The sequence below is a fragment of the Adiantum capillus-veneris genome, chromosome 15, assembly GCF_014529385.1.
Source record: "Adiantum capillus-veneris isolate H3 chromosome 15, ASM1452938v2, whole genome shotgun sequence".
Lineage (NCBI taxonomy): Eukaryota > Viridiplantae > Streptophyta > Polypodiopsida > Polypodiales > Pteridaceae > Adiantum > Adiantum capillus-veneris.
The window spans coordinates 103,614,069-103,633,063 of NC_140945.1; the positions used below are offsets into that span (position 1 = coordinate 103,614,069).

General features: G+C 40.0%; 1 protein-coding gene and 1 pseudogene across 3 annotated transcripts; one reads left to right on the forward strand and one right to left on the reverse strand.

Annotated features, from left to right (window-relative positions):
• Window positions 1-6,607: 6,607 nt before the first annotated feature.
• On the reverse strand, window positions 6,608-10,363 carry LOC147441203 (dihydroceramide fatty acyl 2-hydroxylase FAH1-like). 3 transcript variants are annotated; one of them, XM_086482893.1, is made up of 8 exons: window positions 9,888-10,051; window positions 9,316-9,773; window positions 9,026-9,113; window positions 8,655-8,747; window positions 7,964-8,160; window positions 7,774-7,879; window positions 7,302-7,448; window positions 6,608-7,222 (listed from the first exon to the last, which is right to left on the reverse strand). In XM_086482893.1, the coding sequence occupies exons 3-8, from the start codon at window positions 9,074-9,076 to the stop codon at window positions 7,115-7,117; spliced, it is 702 nt and encodes a 233-aa protein (XP_086339019.1). In that variant the 5' UTR covers window positions 9,077-9,113; window positions 9,316-9,773; window positions 9,888-10,051; the 3' UTR covers window positions 6,608-7,114. The 3 variants fall into 3 exon arrangements, with proteins under 3 accessions (XP_086339019.1, XP_086339017.1, XP_086339018.1); XM_086482891.1 differs by lacking the exons at window positions 9,316-9,773; window positions 9,888-10,051 and adding an exon at window positions 10,223-10,363; XM_086482892.1 differs by having other exon boundaries at window positions 9,316-10,053.
• Window positions 10,364-18,083: 7,720 nt separating this feature from the next.
• On the forward strand, window positions 18,084-18,636 carry LOC147441204 (uncharacterized; annotated as a pseudogene).
• Window positions 18,637-18,995: the final 359 nt, after the last annotated feature.

Genomic DNA, 18,995 nt, shown 5'->3' on the forward strand with positions numbered 1-18,995 from the left:
GCATGTGCTTGCACATAAAATGTATGAATTTAGAGGTGTCGAAGGAAGCCTCAGAGAAAAATACTTAAAGGAAGATTGGCATAAAAGCCCCACAAATTACAAAGTAACAAGATTGGGAATAAGATCAAAATGTCCATGAGGGTTGCACTTTCCTGATGGACTATCTATTGTCCTAGGTATCTCACATTTGGACTTGTTGAATGTATAATAATGGTGCCCCTTGGGTAACTAAGAGCATAGTGTTTGGTGCCTCCTTTGTCATAAACGAGGTTAACAATTCTATAAGTGCATCCACTTGATTTGTCGATAGTAAAAATAGACACATACTACCAACTTACGAAAATAGGCTTCAAAATCCAGAAACTCGCATAAACTAAGATGCATACCTTATAAAGACTCGCTTGCAAATCTTTAGAGCTGAGAAAAGACAAGTTATGGAATTTGATTGGCCTTTCCAAATCAAATTCCTATGCCGACTACTTTGTCAGGGTCAAATTCTAGGATCGTCGACGGAAAATACGATGCCAAACTTCTTTGTCGATGTTCGTCCAAATATTGTTGATGCCAAGATCAAGACCTTGCTTGATGAGTGTGCTTGACTTAATACCTTGCGAAAGCAATGAGACGCTATATTAGCTTCAACATTCTTAACGTGCTTGACACAAAGAGACGAATCTGAGATGAAAGCCATAAGCATGTTCCCAAAGCCAAACTTCATGCCAAATTTCAAGATATGATTGTGTATATCACAATCAATCGTGAGAAGAATAGTGGTTCCTTGCCTTTCTTTCCTTCTCATGGAAAGAATCATCATTCTTTGCCTTGATTGCCTTTTGATCATCAAGTTATGAAATCAACTACCACCAAGGCGAAGATTTGTTTTTGAACATGAGGGTGATGAAGTTGATCACCAGTAGTGAATCTTGTTTTGCCTAGTATGGGGCAACAGGCCCTTGGCCACCCAAAATCAACTCTCGATTTTTTTTTTGGTTGCCCTTTTGGGGGGGGGGGGCTTTGGGGGTGAACACAAGGCTCTCCCAAAATTGGCAATGGTGCGACAACATGCATGCTCACAGTGGAGAAGGGAGAACCACATGAAAAGCTCGTCCCACCGCAATGTAGAAACAAAAAGTTACACCCACGGTAGCGCACATCCAACAAGCTCTACATTGCTCCAAACGATGCAGGTCAACAATATACCATTGTGTGTGTCCTAAGATGCCTGCATACGTGAGAGCTTGAAGGTTTTCCCTCTTCTCCACTGATGCTTGCTCCACAACTTGCATGCATGTAAAACTCCCAAAAAGAGATTTCTAACCTAACAACTCTGATACCAATGAGAGACCATGGGTTGTTCAGCATGCCACTGACCTTCAAACCATGCTCTCTTGTCTGAGACATTTGTAGGACCCAGTCCTAACAGTCAAGGGTAATGGATATCCCATTTTCCTTGGTCGGCCATGGCTATTGCACATGTGAACCTTGTAGGATTGAAAACAGGGAGACTCATATGCAAAAATGACAACCATAGAAGAATCACAACATGAAGGAGAAACTCCAAGAAGACCTACAAGGGGAGTCAATGCCAACTAAGATTGAAGAGGAACTCACAACCACAACCTTAGAAGAAGAAGAGAGTGACCCTCACCATTGAAGAAGAGTCCTCTATAGAAGTGATGGGAGTTAAACTCAAACCTCTTAATCAAATGATGGAAGGAGTGCAGCCACAAAATCAATCGCAAGGACATAATGATGAGATGATAGAGAATATGCTATCCAAAACACTCACACAGGACAAAAGCAGAGAGTACAAACAAATGTTATAGAAATATTCTAGTTTATTTGTCAAAGGTTACATTGAAGTGAGAGAGGTTCCAAATGATAGAAAAATTGGATTTTAGCCTTTCACTCTTACAAACCATTTTAAATCCAAGTGTTGGCATGGAAACAATAGGATCTTCACATAGTAGTAGAATGTGGTCAGTGTACTTTGTTAGTAGGATAACAAACATCACCAAAAAAGAGTATAATGATGATGAGATAATGATGCTTGCACTCATTTTTGCAGTGAGAAAATTTAGATATTATCTCTTGCCTAAGCCATTTGTTATCATTAGTATAGAGAACTTGTTGCCTTGGTGGGTGTCATCACAAATGACACTAAGTCCAAGGATTACAAAGTGGTTAAGGACACTGCTAGGATATGAGTACACCTTTAAGGTAGAAGAGAGTGTGAGAGCCCAGTTGGCAGACATTCTTACCTGTCAAATGCTTGAGAAGATCAATAAAGTCCCCAATGATAATTCATTTCCTCCACCAACACCCAAAGTTCTTTAAAATGCATACACTATTCTTTGATGGTGCTTTTCAGAATATTACAGGTAAAGCGAGAAGGAAGGGGGGGGGGCACGTGTTTTGGTGAGCCCAAAAGGAGAAGTAGTGGAGGAACAAGTGACTCTAAAAGGATCGACAAGCAACAACGAAGCAAAGTACGATGTTCTACTTAGTGGGTTGAAGATGTGCCCAGCCCAAAAGATACAACGACTTATGGTAAAAGGTGATGCTCTTCTCATTGGGAAATAAGTATTTGGGCTTGCAAGAATAAAAGGCTAAAGACCAAATTTTCTAACTTTTATAAAAATTTTGGCCGAAGTGTAGCTCTATCACATCCCTATGAAGGAGAATCAAGATGCAAACTTGCTAGCTCATGGATCTTTTATTGCATTTGAACAATTTTTAGACGATGTTGTCTTGCTTTAGGAGTATGTTCAAACTAAAAATGAGTCATAAGCAACGAGCTTTTCTTTTATGACTAAGTAAAATCATGAGCTCAACCAAAGAAGGAGTTGTACAAAGTCAATAGGATACATGCTAAGATTTGGCATAGTTGTCAGCTCATTTACTTAAAGAACACATTGGTCAATATCTATTCCAAATGAGGCATCTTCACAAAAGCACAAAAAGTAGGGTTTGGTGGAGAAAATGTAGTACTTGTATGTGATGGTGATTTAGGCAAGGAAACTAGTAGTAAAGGATGTGACGACACGAAGCTTTGAACCAAAAGTCAAGCTCATGATTGGAAGCAAGTATTCTAGCACCCATTCTTCCAAAGATTCTTAATTCAAAACTTATTTTGGTTTTTGGATTTGGCAAAGATGTTTTGCATGGCTTTGTCCTCAAGATCACAATCTAAGATCAAGACCTTGCCAAGAGAACGGTTTCTGGGATGCGGTTTGATTGGTCATTAGAAAGTGCTCCTTGTGATAGTCCTCTTGACCCTCAATGGTATCAAATAGAAGAGGTTTGAGGTTGAGACAAATTACAAGGACTATGCTCTCTATTTGGAGTAGAACACAAGCTATAAGGCTCTCTGTGAGGCATAAACATGGTTTTTTGCACACACTCATCTAGTCCATTTTGAAATGAGGACCTTTTTTGTGTTTCATTTGAACCATTTGATGAGAAAACACTCCATAAAGTTTAGGAAAAATGTATACTCTATTTGGAAGAGGACACAAGCTATAAAGCTCTCTGTGAGGCGTGGATTTTTGACACATGGTTTTTTGCACACACTCATCTAGTTCATTTTGGAATGAGGATCTTCTGTTTGTTGCTTTTGAACCATTTGATGAGAAAACACTCCTTAAAGTTTAGGAGAAATGTATACTCTATGGTGAAAGCATGTTAACGTGGCACACTTTTTTGGCAATTCATCATATTCAACTTAGCATGATTTGAAAAACTTGGGCTTCTCATAAATTTTTTCTTAAAAATATCTAAGTTTGTACATTTGGATTCCTTGTTTCAAGTTTCAATACAACATAGATCTGGGAGATCTAACTCGTGTTATTGTGCAAGCTAGCATACTTCAAAATTGTGCTAATTAGCATTGTCCAAAGAGAACTTTTTTGTGTAAATAACATGCTTTCACCCTCCAATAAGGATGAAGTTCTTGGTCAAACAAAGACCAGCTTGATAATTGTGGAGAAGAGGTATAACAACAAACTAGTTGCCAAGTGATGGAAGGGCAAATGGAAGATGTATAAGTTAATCCCGGCAAGGCCATGCGTTAATGGGGATATCATTGAAGCACAAAATAGTGGACATTTGGTGGAGCTGCAAATGAAGGGTTTTTTTTTTGGGGGGGGGGAGGGGGGGTAAGTAAACTTGGGCACCCGAATTTACATTGCTCGAGATCTACATCCCACCGTAGATCCCATTTTCTCCCATGCCCGTGTGAGATATAGGTGAGGATGGCAATCATGATTTTAAGCAGAATGTAAGTTATGATTGTTCTTATTTCTCCCCCAAGGAAAAGTGATCATGAAACATGATCATATTAAAAGCAATGATGAAAATCTTGAAGAAGATGCCCATAGTTTGCTCTCATACATAGAAACCTGCTCTCTCAATATATTTAGAAGAGCTTTAAAGGTTTAACTTTGACAAAATATTTTGAGATCGACACGCACACAATTTGACCTCCCTTTAAATGGCAAGCCATCTTAAATGTGGAGGGTGGAATCCCCTCACCATAGATCCCACCCCCCTATGCCCATGTCACTTAGTCCCGAGGCATGCGAACCCTCTCCTCCCCTTCATCCATTGTCCATAACGGTTTTAGACAATCAATGTAAACAGATTTGCTAAGAGTAGTGACAATAAGGAATGACTGTGACTATAAAGACCACCACCATAACCCAACATGAGGAGGTAGAACAAAGAAAGTCAAAGCACAAGGCATATATATCCATCATTTCAAGAATTGGGTAGTGTGGTTCCCACTAAAGTCTCTCCTCTATTCTTGGAATTACTAAGTATTTTCTCCAACCTTAAGAGAGAATCATTTTTAAAGCTGTAAAGGTTATTTTAATTCCATGAAACATGTCTTTGTCATCTAAATTGAATTCTAATGGTTAATATTCATTTAAAGTTCCTACAAAAATTTACTTTTATGTGAGAAAAGCTTACATTATAGAGATAACTTACACGTGTATTGCCCATGTTGAGGTCCACCTTGATGTCTCAGAATTCTCAAAAGCCATAACCACCTCACATGAAGCAAAACAACTATTCGTGTGCTCTACCTCCACTACTCGAGAAAAAAAACCTGGGTTTATTGAAACACACCTGCAAATTTTGAGATTTTCCTTTAAATTTTTAAATGTGAAGATGAGAAAACCTACACAACTTAGTTAAATTTAGTGTAAAAACCTTCAAATTTAGTCAATTTACCTCTAAAATTTCTCATTTGTAGGTTGCCAAGTTATGGAAAAAAGTTTTTTCTGAGCAATTCATGTGAGAAGCACTAATTTGTCAAAGACATCTTAATACCAATTTTAGTCACAAGAGTAAATCAATATACTCTATTGACCTCCTAAATGATGCAAAAGTCTAGAAGAGTGTCCATGTACCTTGTGATAGATGGTGAGCTACCCAAAGTTTGTTAGAAGGAGTGTGTGTGTGTGTGTACGTGCGCGCGCGTGTGTTACAACCACCTATCATTCTTCAGGTAGTCTTGCAATGTCTAAAAAATTAACATTCTTCCAAAAGATGTAAATTTGTAGGAAATGAAAGCCTAGAATAGTAGAAAGCCAAAAGACATGAAACTCCTTGCAAGAAAGGAAGCGACCATGAGAATCGCAATATGTGTGTACTTTTTGGCTTTCTAAAAGAAGCCTTAGTGTTGAGTTGGGTTAAGCATACTTTCATTGTTTTCAGTGCCATGATGGAGACTTACCTTAAAAGTTATTTTAATTCTAAAATATTAAATGAATCTTTCTATTTCACCTTTCATTTCACATCCTTACACGGCTGGACTTCACTTGCATTCATTCTTTTAGAATGCTAAAGTGAAGCTTCATCTTGTTTGTGTTCTATTGTTTCACCCTCTGCTTTGGTGCTCCCAGTGGTGTTCTTTGATAGTTCTCTCCTTGTTTTATGAATCTATTTTTCAGAGAGCTAGTTATGATCCAGATAGGTAACAATGGTGGAAAAGATCAAAAACTCGCTATAAGCTCAATGGTTCTTGGTTACCTTGGAAGGCTCCAATGTGATTCCCAACCACAATGACTAGCTTCGATACTTTGAAAGTAGACTTCTTTGTGGCCTTTCAGAAGTAAGCAAGTAGAATGCTGTAGCTTTGGTTTGCGATTTCAAGCAAAACACGATAAGTCTGTATGACATTGTGGAAATAGAATGAAGCAATGCCTGTGGCACTAAACATTGTGAATCAATCAAAGCAATACAGACATTCGTCCAGAAAGGGAGATGCCAAATCCAAAGCAACTACACTTGACAATTCTTAAAGCCAAGTAACAAGACTTACTCATGAACATGGACTTCACTTGTAATTGCAATCCAGCCTTACATGAGTACAAACAAGACTCCTGGGTTAGATGATAGTTGCAAGATGTACACGTATTGTCCCTGCAAATATAACTCCAAAAAATAAAGCTTGAGGAGGCCAATTCGGAGTCAAGTAAGAGCTCAGCAATTGATACTAAAAGCTATTACAGATTAGACGAGAAACATGGACCAGATTTTAGTAAAACTCCAGGACCAGTGGTTTTTAAGTTAGAAGATCATCCTGCCGACTCAATTCCTCTCAAAATTAGATATACCTAGCCAGTATTGTAGAGATCAACCAATAGATATGAGTTTCAATGGAAATCGACTGATCGTGATACCAATAAGAGCTAACAAGGATAATAGCACAAGGGCTAACAAGGATACAATGAAGAAAACATAGCACAACCTCAGCCCAGCCATAACTGACTTTTCAATGCTGCAGATTCCACGAGTCCCTAATGGAAGCAATACAAAAGGCGACAATAGCACAGCCCTCACTGTCCTTCAGAAAAATCAGTCTTAAAGCCTATCAGCTTCAACTCTCTTCTGACAACAATGCTGTATCCATAATTACAAGAGAATTGTATAATAGAATCGGACACAATAAATGAATACATCAGCATGTGACAAAATGGCTTAAATAGCCTTCCAACTTTTGCTTACAGCCACCTAAAAAAGCCTCATGTTGACCTTGAGCACCTTCAATGCTGCAGACTTCAGAAACACGCTGCAAAATCTCTTCCAAAAGATCTGACCTACTAAATTATTGTTGTTTGACATACGGCAACGTCCCAAACACCCAATCCCAAAGCGCAGACGTAATGCCAAAGCTGTTAGTTTGCTCTCTGAAATGATGATTCAAGTGGTATTTCTGCAATGAAGAAACAAAAGACCAAGATTGTAGCTATCTATACATACAATAACAAGCTTTGAAAGTATGCGTTACCTACCTTGAGCTTCCGTGTGACTTCGTTCATTGCATTGCCATGATGTAGATAGTAATGCGTCACGTCGTACATAACGTACCCGAGCAGCCCACCTCCAAATGCAGCAGGAACCGCATTGTATGGAAACAGCAATCGAACCAATAGCCAAAACTGCATGTGTCCACCCCAAAAAAAAAAAAAAAAAAGATGAGAAAGCAAATCCAATTCTACTAGGTGTACTACTCTTCTTTGAAGCTGCAATATGTGATTCCAAGCAAACAGCAACCCCTCACAACTTGTCGATTAGGCATTTTGCATTTACCCCAGTGAGCCATTCTCACAAACATACATTTATTAACACCAGAAAAATCTGAAACGCTGCATGTATGAAAAAGAAAAAGAGAGAAGCACAAATGGGAAAGTGAAAAATACTTTTGATGTGCTTTATAGTAATGTTTCATAGAGTGACATGAATGCATGATAATTGGGTACATACAGGAATAGCCAATAAGGCCGTTGCAGCAGGTGGGAACACAAGTCGATATCCATCCATGGGATGCTTATGGTGACAACCATGAAGAAGATAATGCAAGGTATTTCCCCTGCAACCAGACGAGCACATCCTCAGTAATCTACAAACCCTGCAAGGCAAATGGAAGACTTGATCCACATTACTGAATTCTTACCAATAGCTTGATGTCTTTATATGAAAGAGAAATCGATGCAAGGAATATTCCATTAGAGTCCACACGAAGACTCCGGCAAGCATTAAGGTTGCTGCCTGTAGCAGTGTCATGCCCCGCTGTACTGATACTAATTGATTCCAAGCCACAACAGGAAGCCACACCAGAGGTATGACCCACCAGACTGTACGCGTGAAAAACTGGCAAGATTCAATTTCAGTTAGGGTCAAAGGTTCAACTCATAAGCATATATATACTTTCATAAGGTCAGAACTTACAAATTAAAAGAGAGGCTAAAACACTCAGGACACAAAAAAACAGATAAAGAAAAAATCACCTTATTTGTTTCTAACCAAAAATTAGTTAAAAACAAACCAATATTGCATTCAAGAAATATTCTTGAAAATTTACATGGATAATCGGTGTGTTCATTCTTCATTGCGAGGGGATCATTTGAGAAAGGTCTTTGAAAATTGTAGATTATTTAGGATTTGTTCAAATCCTGAAAAGTGTGTATCTATGGTTTGACAAGGCAAAATACTTGGACATATAGTGTCAAAGAATGGGATATCAACTAATCTTGAAAAGATCAAGGCAACCATAGAATTGTTAGAAAAGGCACAGGCAAATTAAGTTAGAGAAGCTTGACGGTTCAACTCGTAAGCAATACAGCTGATAGAAAGCTAGTGGTTACCTCACAGAAGTTGCTTTCAAAAAAACGAGGCGTGTGTTTTGATACAATGGGTTGATGAACCCATTCTTGATATGCTTCCCCAAGATGACCTACCTGCACCCATCAAAACAAGGTGAAGGCTCACGTTAGCATTCTAAAAGAAAAAAATGAACAAGAAGTCACATGAGGCTCTTACATGAAGAGATTACTCACAAAAGAAGATTCCAATGCTTCACATGCAAGCGTAGGTCCAATAAGTAAAGAATTGTAATGTATTCAAATGTATGCCTATCTCCCTTCTTCACTAAGGCTTGTTTTAGAAAGCCAAAAAGAAGTGGTGTTCAATCTTTAAGATATGAGTAGAGCATTGAAATGCGAGGAAACAAGCTAACCTGAAAGACGAGAGGCTTGTCGAGGTCCACGGTGTACACTTCCTTGCCCATCACCAAACACTTGATTCTTAGTATTTTAACGTTCAAACTGCAACCAAAGGCTCGTTACTTGGTAAAGTACAAATAAAGCACTGTAAAAAGTAAAGTTTCAAAGCAATCCATTGAATGCTTGGATTTGGACACAAGAGACAAGGGTAACGACCCAACAAGCAGCTAGTCTTGTCTATAAATGGCAATCTATATACCTGACCATGCATTGAGTCCCATACTAAGGCTGGTTACACGCTCACCTCAGTGCCCACTATTTGTTGATTCCAAAGCCAATCGTTTCTCAGCACATTGACTTGGGCACCTATTGCTCATTACACACTGCCTTTTGCAGGTCGACACCATATCCTACTTGGCAGCCGGCCCACGTCCAAATCCGTGAGGGTTTTGGGATCAGAGCGAGCTGCTCTGAGCTGCTTCACTTTGTATGCCGCTCGAGCTTCCAACTATGCAGATGCCTCTCTTGGCAGTTACAATGCAATTCCACTTGGGCACCCTGTTTTGGTGTATAAACACCCTAAACCTTGCCAAGAATCATTGGACAATAATAGCCTCGAGGTAGCACAAAAAGTATGATCTTCTTGGATACCAGTTATCATGTGGGCTACTCTAAGATGAACTTCCCACTGCAACGCAGGTAGACTTTCAGAAAATCTTAACAGACCTAGAGCTCACAGTTCTTTGTTACGCTCAGTTTTTCCTGCCATACAAAAATCCTGAAAGCCTCAAGCTTCAAGCTCATATGATGACTTCATGATTACTGTAGAAAGTTCATTGGCATCAATGTAATATAAGCTAAGAGAGGAACCCTCACTATCATTGGTAGCTAGAAGACTTCAGTCCATAAAGTTCAATCGGATACTGCAATGTGAAGAAGTACACCCATAGAAATCATCTCTACACCACACCGTCTCTGTACTGAGAAAGTCCGCAACGGAGCCCAAACGGCACCTTTCATTGAGTCGGGAGTAGGGAGATCGGATCAGGACCCCGCCATGGCTATGGAATCTATACGAGGGATGCCTCTGCACAGCTCGATTTGCAGAGACCCAGATTGGGATGACATCCCCAGGGAGATGTAAAATCGGCAAGAAAACAAGAAGAAATTGGACATAACGAGACAATGTAGTACGTGCACAACTGGATTACCTTTGTTTGGCAGATGGAGCAGAGGAGGTACTGATAAATGTCTGTGTTTGTGTGATGAAGGCGCAGGGCCAGCAATCGCCAATCGCTCACTGGCAGGCACGACTCTGCCAGGCGGAGAGAACGTGCAAGGGGGGCGAGAAGACGGCAGATTTCGCCCAAGAGAGCAGCAGGGCAGGAATCTGCCAAGCTGGATGCAAACTGCTGCTAACTCGTGCTTTTCACGCTTCCAGATTTTTGCTTTTGATGAGAAAGGCATAAAAGATTTGAATGTGTGAATAGTCATTGCTTGAGTGATTGATGTATTGGGGAACTCCACTAGTTAACATGGAGTCTGCCACGAGGGATCTGCGGCTCTTGTGATCCGCTGCGATGCTGGAACGATCTACATCATCCGATCATCAAGTAAAACAAGGTGTGAACTACGGACGAGGGGAAAAAATGTTTAGCTCACCCATAGTTCATCATCCACTCCCTCCAAGGGATTCAAACCCCCATGTTGCAAGGAGGAAGGCTTACCATCACATTATCACGCGCATCATGCCATGGGAGGTGTCGCTTACCTACAAAATCTTAGTTCATTGTCGTCCCTAGTTTACCCCATAGTTCATCGTTCACCCCCAGAAAATCCTACTCTCAAATTTCCCTCGACATGTGTGCGACAATGCTGTTGCGTTTCAAAAACAACCTCATCAGCATAATTTGTTTCCTATGTGCAAAACAATTTTTCTTTACTTTTAAGAGCATGCATAACACACGAGAGAGATTGTATGACCTCAAACCAATGCATCAAGCTCATCCTTATATTATAAGCTGTGACTCTTACCCCGGTTAGATGAGTTAGAGGCATCCAATGATCCATCACTTGTACACACCTTATTCTTTACTAGATAGAAGAATAAGGGGCTCTCTCACACACATTGTGGTGAGCTACTCCACCCACATCCTACTCTCTCTCTCTCTCTCTCTCTCTCTCTCTCTCTCTCTCTCTCTCTCTCTCTCTCCCCATTCGCGCACTCACACATATAAGTTCACATTTGAACGAGCCCACCAACAGCGATCACATGCACATGAATTGCCTCCAACATTGTTGTGCCCTCTATTTACCAAGCCTACTATCTTATTGTAATGATAGTGAGAACCACATACATGAATGTCATACCATGGGACGGAGTCAACCTGACTAGTGCATCCTTACTTATCCAAAACAACACTCAACCGCATGCCAAGCAGCCAAAACTAGGTATGACATCGCAAGAAATTGTGTCATGGTGCCCACCATACATCGGCAAATCTGATCCTTCGTCATCACTAAAATCTTCACTTTCTGCATTATCACCATCCAATGCCTCAAGGGTTAGATACTCCCAGTTCTCAACACGTGTGTTGTTCAAGCATCACCTCCAACGCTGGGACATACAAAATTCACAAAAACAAGAGAGAAGTTTGCAACGGAGTGCACTCTTGTCACTCTTGCAGTATCCATTGACACAATGTATTGATCGTGAGCCTTCAACTCGCTTGCAATTCCACTTCTTCTCCCTTGGCACCACAGTTGCTTGGACCTCCCAAAAAATCCGATTCACCCCTGTGTAACCACTTTCATCATTAAATTTATGCTTCAAGAAGCCAACAACATCCTTGGCACACTTCATGTGCCACACATCATGCTTTAATTGTTCATGTGTTAAAGCCCTCTTAACAACCACCCGTGCCCCGTCATGCTCCCCTTTGCCATGGCCCGAGGCAAAGAAACTCCACAACATTTCAATGCTAGTCAAACCATAGTACCTAAAACAATGACCCACCTTCAATGTTGGGCAGAAAGAAATTTTTGGAAAATTTTCATCAGAGGTGGAATAAAACCTGGCGTACCTTGACACAAAGAAGAACGGTCTAGACGACTTGAATTGAGCAGTACATCCTTCTGACCACACCCAGTGCCGCTTCAAGAATTTGAATCCCTGATTTTGAAGCCAAACACTATGCAATTGCAAGCAATGTTGCACAAAGAGCGTGTCATGATCTTTGTCATCAGAAATGAAAAAATGTGTATATTTTAACACCTGGTCTTTCTTGTCTCAACTGTATGTAGTGTGCACCAAGATGGTGACTTGTGAAGAGTACCAATGCATTGACTGGATTTCATTTTTCTTCTTAAATGAGTAATTTTTCACAAAGTCAATAATAGAGACCACTACATCTCTAGGAAACCTATGAATGCAATCTTTGAACTGCTGAGATTGCCACCGAGCAATAAAATTGTGTCGGATATATAAGTGGTCGGATGCTTTTGAAGAAAACATGTGAAATCCCTGCATCCCATTTCCTTCACCAGAAGATCCTTGCGCTTCTTGCCTTGAGAATGGGTTGAAGCAACGTATTCAAACACCTTAACAGAAATTTGGACTGCACTTTTAAGTGTTTCATTTGGACAAAGCATTAATCTCCGAACCACATTGAGGACATTCTCCCTTCAAGCAAGGCAACTTATGAAATGCGGAGTCCATTGGTTTTGCACATAACACACTTTCAGTCATGTGCTTATGCTAGTGTATGTGTACGTGGAAGCTTCACACTTACTTGGAGCCTCTTTTGGCAAGCATATAGCACACATGCAGCCACACCCATTGCTGTGCATGCCTGTCTTATTGTGTCTCATGTGGTTGAATGCTTCCTTGAGATATATCATCTGAATATGAGCAATATAGCAGCACGTGTAACGATCCTTCAACTTATGAACAAACCAAGGTTTCAATCCGTCAAAACATTTGACTGAGATCTTGGTGTGTGGATATTGCATTTGGAACCTCCTATAAAGCTCTCCCTGTGCAAGAAAAAAATAAAACCCATCAGAGGCTCATACTTTTTTCAAAGTAAAAGCTCTGTGAGGTATTCAATGACTTTTTCCTACCTCCAAAGTACCTGGATAACCTCTTTATTGTCAAGGTACTTCCATGATTACCTTTGAAAAGAACTCTATGGTACTTTCAAGACTACCTTTGCGAGGTATTCTAGACTCTTTCAAAGATCCAGAGTACCTAAAGAGCCTCTTTACTATCATGGTACTTCCATGACTACCTTTAAAAGAAACTCTATAAACTTTTTCTACCTCCAAAGTACCTAGAGAACCCATTTAACTCGCATGGTACTTTCAAGACTACCTTTGCGAGGTATTCTACACTCTTTCAAAGATCCAAAGTACCTAAAGAGCCTTTATACTATCATGGTACTTCCATGACTACCTTTGAAAGGAACTCTATGACTTTTCTCTACCTCCAAAGTTCCTAAAGAACCTCTTCACTCTCATGGTAAATAACTACCTTTGAAAATAACTCTATGGTACTTTCAAGACTACCTTTGCGAGGTATTCTAGACTCTTTCAAAGATCCAGAGTACCTAAAGAGCCTCTTTACTGTCACGGTACTTCCATGACTACCTTTGAAAGGAACTCTATGAACTTTTTCTACCTCCAAAGTACCTAGAGAACCCATTTAAACTCGCATGGTACTTTCAAGACTACCTTTGCGAGGTATTCTAGACTCTTTCAAAGATCCAGTGTACCTAAAGAGCCTTTTGTACTATCATGGTACTTCCATGACTACCTTTGAAAGGAACTCTATGACTTTTCCCTACATCCAAAGTTCATACCTGTGAAACTTTAGGAGCATACATGTGAATCATCAAGCAAATGTATTAGATGCTTTATGTAAGATTTTCTGCTCAATCGTTTTCAACACACATCTTTTTGGTTTGGCGACAGTTTAGTCTATGCCTGCCAAAAGAAAAAAACAAGGTCTTTTGTCGCCTGTGTGATGGTGGAACTTTGAGGTAGTTGACGACTACATAATTGCAAAGGAAATGCACCAGCCTCAACCTGTTTTAATCGCGAATTGGCTGCTGCAAAGTTTCACCAATGCAATCCAATAAATCTAGCCATCTTGGAGTTGCTAATAGACCTTGATGGATCTCCTTCACAATTTACCAACATCATGCAGACATCTTTTTTAATTTTCAGCTCCTCTTCAAACATGGATGCTTTAACTTTAGTAATTGTGCCTCGAATATTGGATAGTATTGACTTTTGGTATACATGATGCAAACACCTAAAAACTAGCAGTCCTAGAAGACATTGGAAGGCGGTTTTCTTAGCATCGCAAGTCATGCCTTTTGTTGCTTCCTACCAGCATTTTGAGACTTTCATGCAAACCTGATTCACATCCTCTGTTGACCTTGAACCTGATGCATCACTTTCTCATTGTCTCCTATGGCTCTCTCTTTTCATCATAGACCAATGTTCTTGCATCCGATGGTTACCTTCATGGCAAATTGTGGCCGAGTCTTCCCTGTGGCAATTGTGAGGCATGTCATCATGAAGTGGAATATATTGCGCATGTTGCTGAAGTACTTAGAGCCTTGCAGTGTACTTGGAGGGTGGCTGGTCGTGCACAATCCTCTCTTCCAAACATCCGACACTACAAGCAATGGCCGGCCATCCAACATGGCAATTGTGTAGACTGTTGCTAGTGCGAAACATGCTCTCCCCAACTGCTGAAATCGACACTCCACAAAAGGTGACAATCGAGTGGAGGCTGCTGCTTGGACACAACCTATTGGCCAATCTCCTGCTGCAACATCTCCATCCCGATCTCTTGGATCATAGTCTCCACACCTTATGACAATTCTCTGCAAGGTCCTCTACAACTCCCTGCTACAATTTTCCCTCTTCTTGCGAGATGGGGGGGGGGGGGGGGGGGGGGAAGAGAGAGAGAGAGAGAGAGAGGGAGAGAGGGAGCTCGTAGACTGTAGAGAGAGACAGAGAGAGAGAGAGAGAGAGAGAGAGGGGGGGGGAGATTGTGGAGTACTGAAGGGGTAGGTAGAGAGTCTTGCCTTTGACTAAATCAAGAATCATTAAAGTGGTTGGCACAACATCTTTAAAAATATTGAATATTTATCTTTTGGCCGTTGAAAACTACCAACAAAACACCATCTAAGAGTGCCTCACAAGAGGTGTCAAGGATACTACTTTTTGCACCACCAACCCATGCGTTAACCCATGTAGATCCCAAAACTTGTCCACATACTTGTGGATAGACTCATTGGAAGTCAGCTTCGAACTTCGCCATTCGGTAAGCACTTTGTCTTTGGCGTCTCTTGCAAGAAATTGCTTCATTATGGAAACTCATAGAGTTTTCCATGTCTTGGGAGCTTTGCCATTACCTCGTAGACTAGCTCACCATTGTCAGGTAGACTTTTGAAAATGCATAGCTACATGATGTAGCCTAGAGGACTCCATGAAACCCTCATCTCCAAAGGCCGCATCAAATTGTTGGATGAAGGCCAAAACTTCGTCCGTAGCACCAAAGGTGCCATAATAGGTGAGAAAAGAGATGCTCTTTCCTCTCTCCTTGAATTTTTCAAGCTCGTAGGACCTTTTTCAAGCAACTCACTAGCATGCTGAGTATGTTTTTTAACACAAGGTTTATGCTAGTTAGCATTCCTAGTATGCCGAGTATGTTGTTTAGCATAATGAGTAGGCTAGTTAACATGCCTACTAGTAACCTATCTAGCATAATGAGTATGCTAGTTAACACCCTAGTAATCTTACAAAGTATGTTGATTCACACAATATGTATTCTAATTAACACTCTTTATGCTAGTTAGCATACCTAGTATGCTCACTAGCATGCTAAGTATGTTGTTTAACACAAGGTTTATGCTAGTTAGCATTCTTAGTATGCTGGGTATGATGTTTAGCAGTATGCTAGTTAACATGCCTAGTAATATACCTAGCATACAACGTATGCTAGTTAACACAGTTTGTATGCTAATTAACATTGTTTATGCTAGTTAACATACCTAGCTTACCAGCATGCTTCATTTGCTATTTAACACAATGTTTATGCTAGTTAGCATTCCTAGTAGGCAAACTAGCATGATGAGTATGTTGTTTGATGCTATGAGTATGCTAGCTACCTTTCCTAGTATGCTAACTAGCATGATGGGTATGTTGGTTATCACATTCTATGCTTGCCAACATACCTAATATGCTAATTACCATAATGGGTATAATCAAATGTATAATCGGTATGCTAATCAACACACCTATTATTCTTGTTAGCATTTAGGCTATGCTAGTCAAAACCTAGTCCATGCTAGTTAGCATACCTTCTATTCTTCTTAGCACACATTCTATGTAGTTTATCATACCTCTTATGCTAAACAACACACTGATTATGATTGTTAATGGCACATCTAGTATGCTAGTTAGTATCCTACGTATGTTGATGAGAACATTGTACATGCTAGTTAGAATACATGCTATGCTCGTTAGCATACCTAAGGAGCTAGTTGACATACCTTTTATGCTAGTTAGCACACATGCTATGCTATTTACATATGCTTGTTGGTACATTGAGTATGCTAGTTAGCATACCTATTATACTAATGAAAACACTATATATGGTAGTCAACACACCTTGTTACATGCATGTTAGGATGTTGATTAATGTGCTATTAAAAACTACGATTTTTTTTCATGAACATGCTGGATGTCTTAGGTAACAATATGTATATTCTTGTTTGGATTCATTTATCCTTGAAACATACTGATAAAAACATCCAAATTGCAAGATTGGCATGAGAATGTTTGAGATGTTGAAGCCATTCTTTTGCAGGTGGTTGATGGATAGATACACATGCTGTTGCGAATACCATGTACAGATGTCCTTTTTAAAGGACACATTGAACCACATGCGCTCTCGTGCCTTTGGGTTGCATGATACTGGTTGTAGTTGTCCATGCAGTATATGTGCCATAAGAGAGAACATAGCAAGGGTTGCTTGGCTTCACATCACACATTCACTGAGGTGTCACACAAATGTGGAAGTCTATTCTCTATCCAAAGCTAGTAGATGCAGTTTTCCATAAAAGAGAATGTGTGATGGGAGACTATACGATATATGGATTGAAGACATTAGAATTATGTTTCTTGGAGACAGCAAAGCCAGGTAAGAGTATTATTGTAAAAGTATTTGCATATGTAGAAGCAAAAGACAAGCATGGAAACAATTTTTAAAAAAAGATCTTTTCCATAAAGAAATGCAGTGCTGGATTTTTTGCAACTCTTGAAGACCAACTTGAAGCTCTTCATCACTCATAACTATGTAGCTCAATGGCAAGGACAATAATTCAAGGATTCTCTACTTTGGTTTTTGGATGATGTTGTCTTAGTTGTTGATTTTGCCAAGAATTATTCCTTCAAGGAGAAAAATGAGATTCAGACAATGCATTGGCACTCTAGTCAAGTAAACAATTTTTTACACATAACGTACTAGCGCAAGGTAGAAGAGGTAGTCAAAACAATCCACTTCTTCATATCAGATGACAAGGTGCATGACACATTGTTTGTGCAACATTGATTCATGTTGTACCATGACTGGTTACAACAAGAGGGTGACACTCCTAGAAACATTGGGTGTGGTCCAATGGTGCAGCCTTGGAGTGTTAAAGGGAGCTATGCCTTTCTATTTTTTTGCAAGATATGGTGGACTCACAGGTATTTGGATAAGCTGGTTTTTCTTTGGATCAAGCCAAGGGCAAGCATGATGGTGCAGGAGCAATTGTGAAAAAAACCTTGACCCATGAATACCTAAAACCGCTTGAAGCTATATTGTGGTGTGCAGTAGATGTGGTTGCTTATTGCCAAGCCAACCTATTGTAGGGAGACCTGCATCATATCCTTCAAAAGGAAGGGAATTTTCTTCTACATTCTTGGAGGTTAAGGAGGGGGATGTGAATAGGGATTTCAAGTGGAATTTTCCCACAATGACAAAATGTCGCTCTCTCTATGCTTTCCGTGGTCACAACTTGCATGATCCAACTTTCCTTGCAACAAAAAACTTGGCATGCTTCTATGATGCATGCATGCATAGAAGGTGGAATTACTGCATCAATAAAGCTCACGTGTAGGCTTGGGATTATCATATTTTACTGCCATTACCTGATGAGGTTGTGGCAGATTTTGAGCCAACAGATGAAGTTCTGACATAGTAAGTTGTTGGCTATGATGACTTCACATACAAAGCTCATCATGATGTGTTGCGTAGCACTCTATGTGTTGGCGACACTTTTGTTGTAAATCAGATGCTTCAACCAATGCCGAGGATGTGGAATTCTACCTGGTCAAGTGTGTTGTAGCAAAGTAGAAGGTGAAGAAGGGGTACATCAATGAATGGAGCAATGTAATTGTCAGAGGCTCATATGTTGTGCAAGGATTGTACTACAAGCAATTGGATGCATACACCTTCAAGCTAGACCACAAGTAGCCCATCGTCCACCTACTTTCACATCTAGTGAGATGTATCAAAATACCTATGGAGCACATCCCAAGGAGAAGGCTATTAAGCAAGCTGTAATAGCATGCCATTCAGCCTTTGAGTTGTAACCACTAGATTTTCAATATACTTCTTGCTACAAATAATGCAATTTTATCATAAAGTTGGTTATGTGCCTCTTGTGCGCACTGTGTATACATGGATCTAGTGTTTATAACAATAGGTAATTGGGTATGCTAACTAGCATAACTTGGTCTGTTAACTAGCATACACAATATGCTAGCCAACATACACACTATGCTAACAAGCATACATAGAATAATTAGCATGTATACTAACTAGCATAATTGGGTATAGTAACTAGCATAACTGGGTATGCTGGCCACCATAGCCACTATGCTAGCTAGCATACATAGCATAACTAGCATGTATGCTAACTA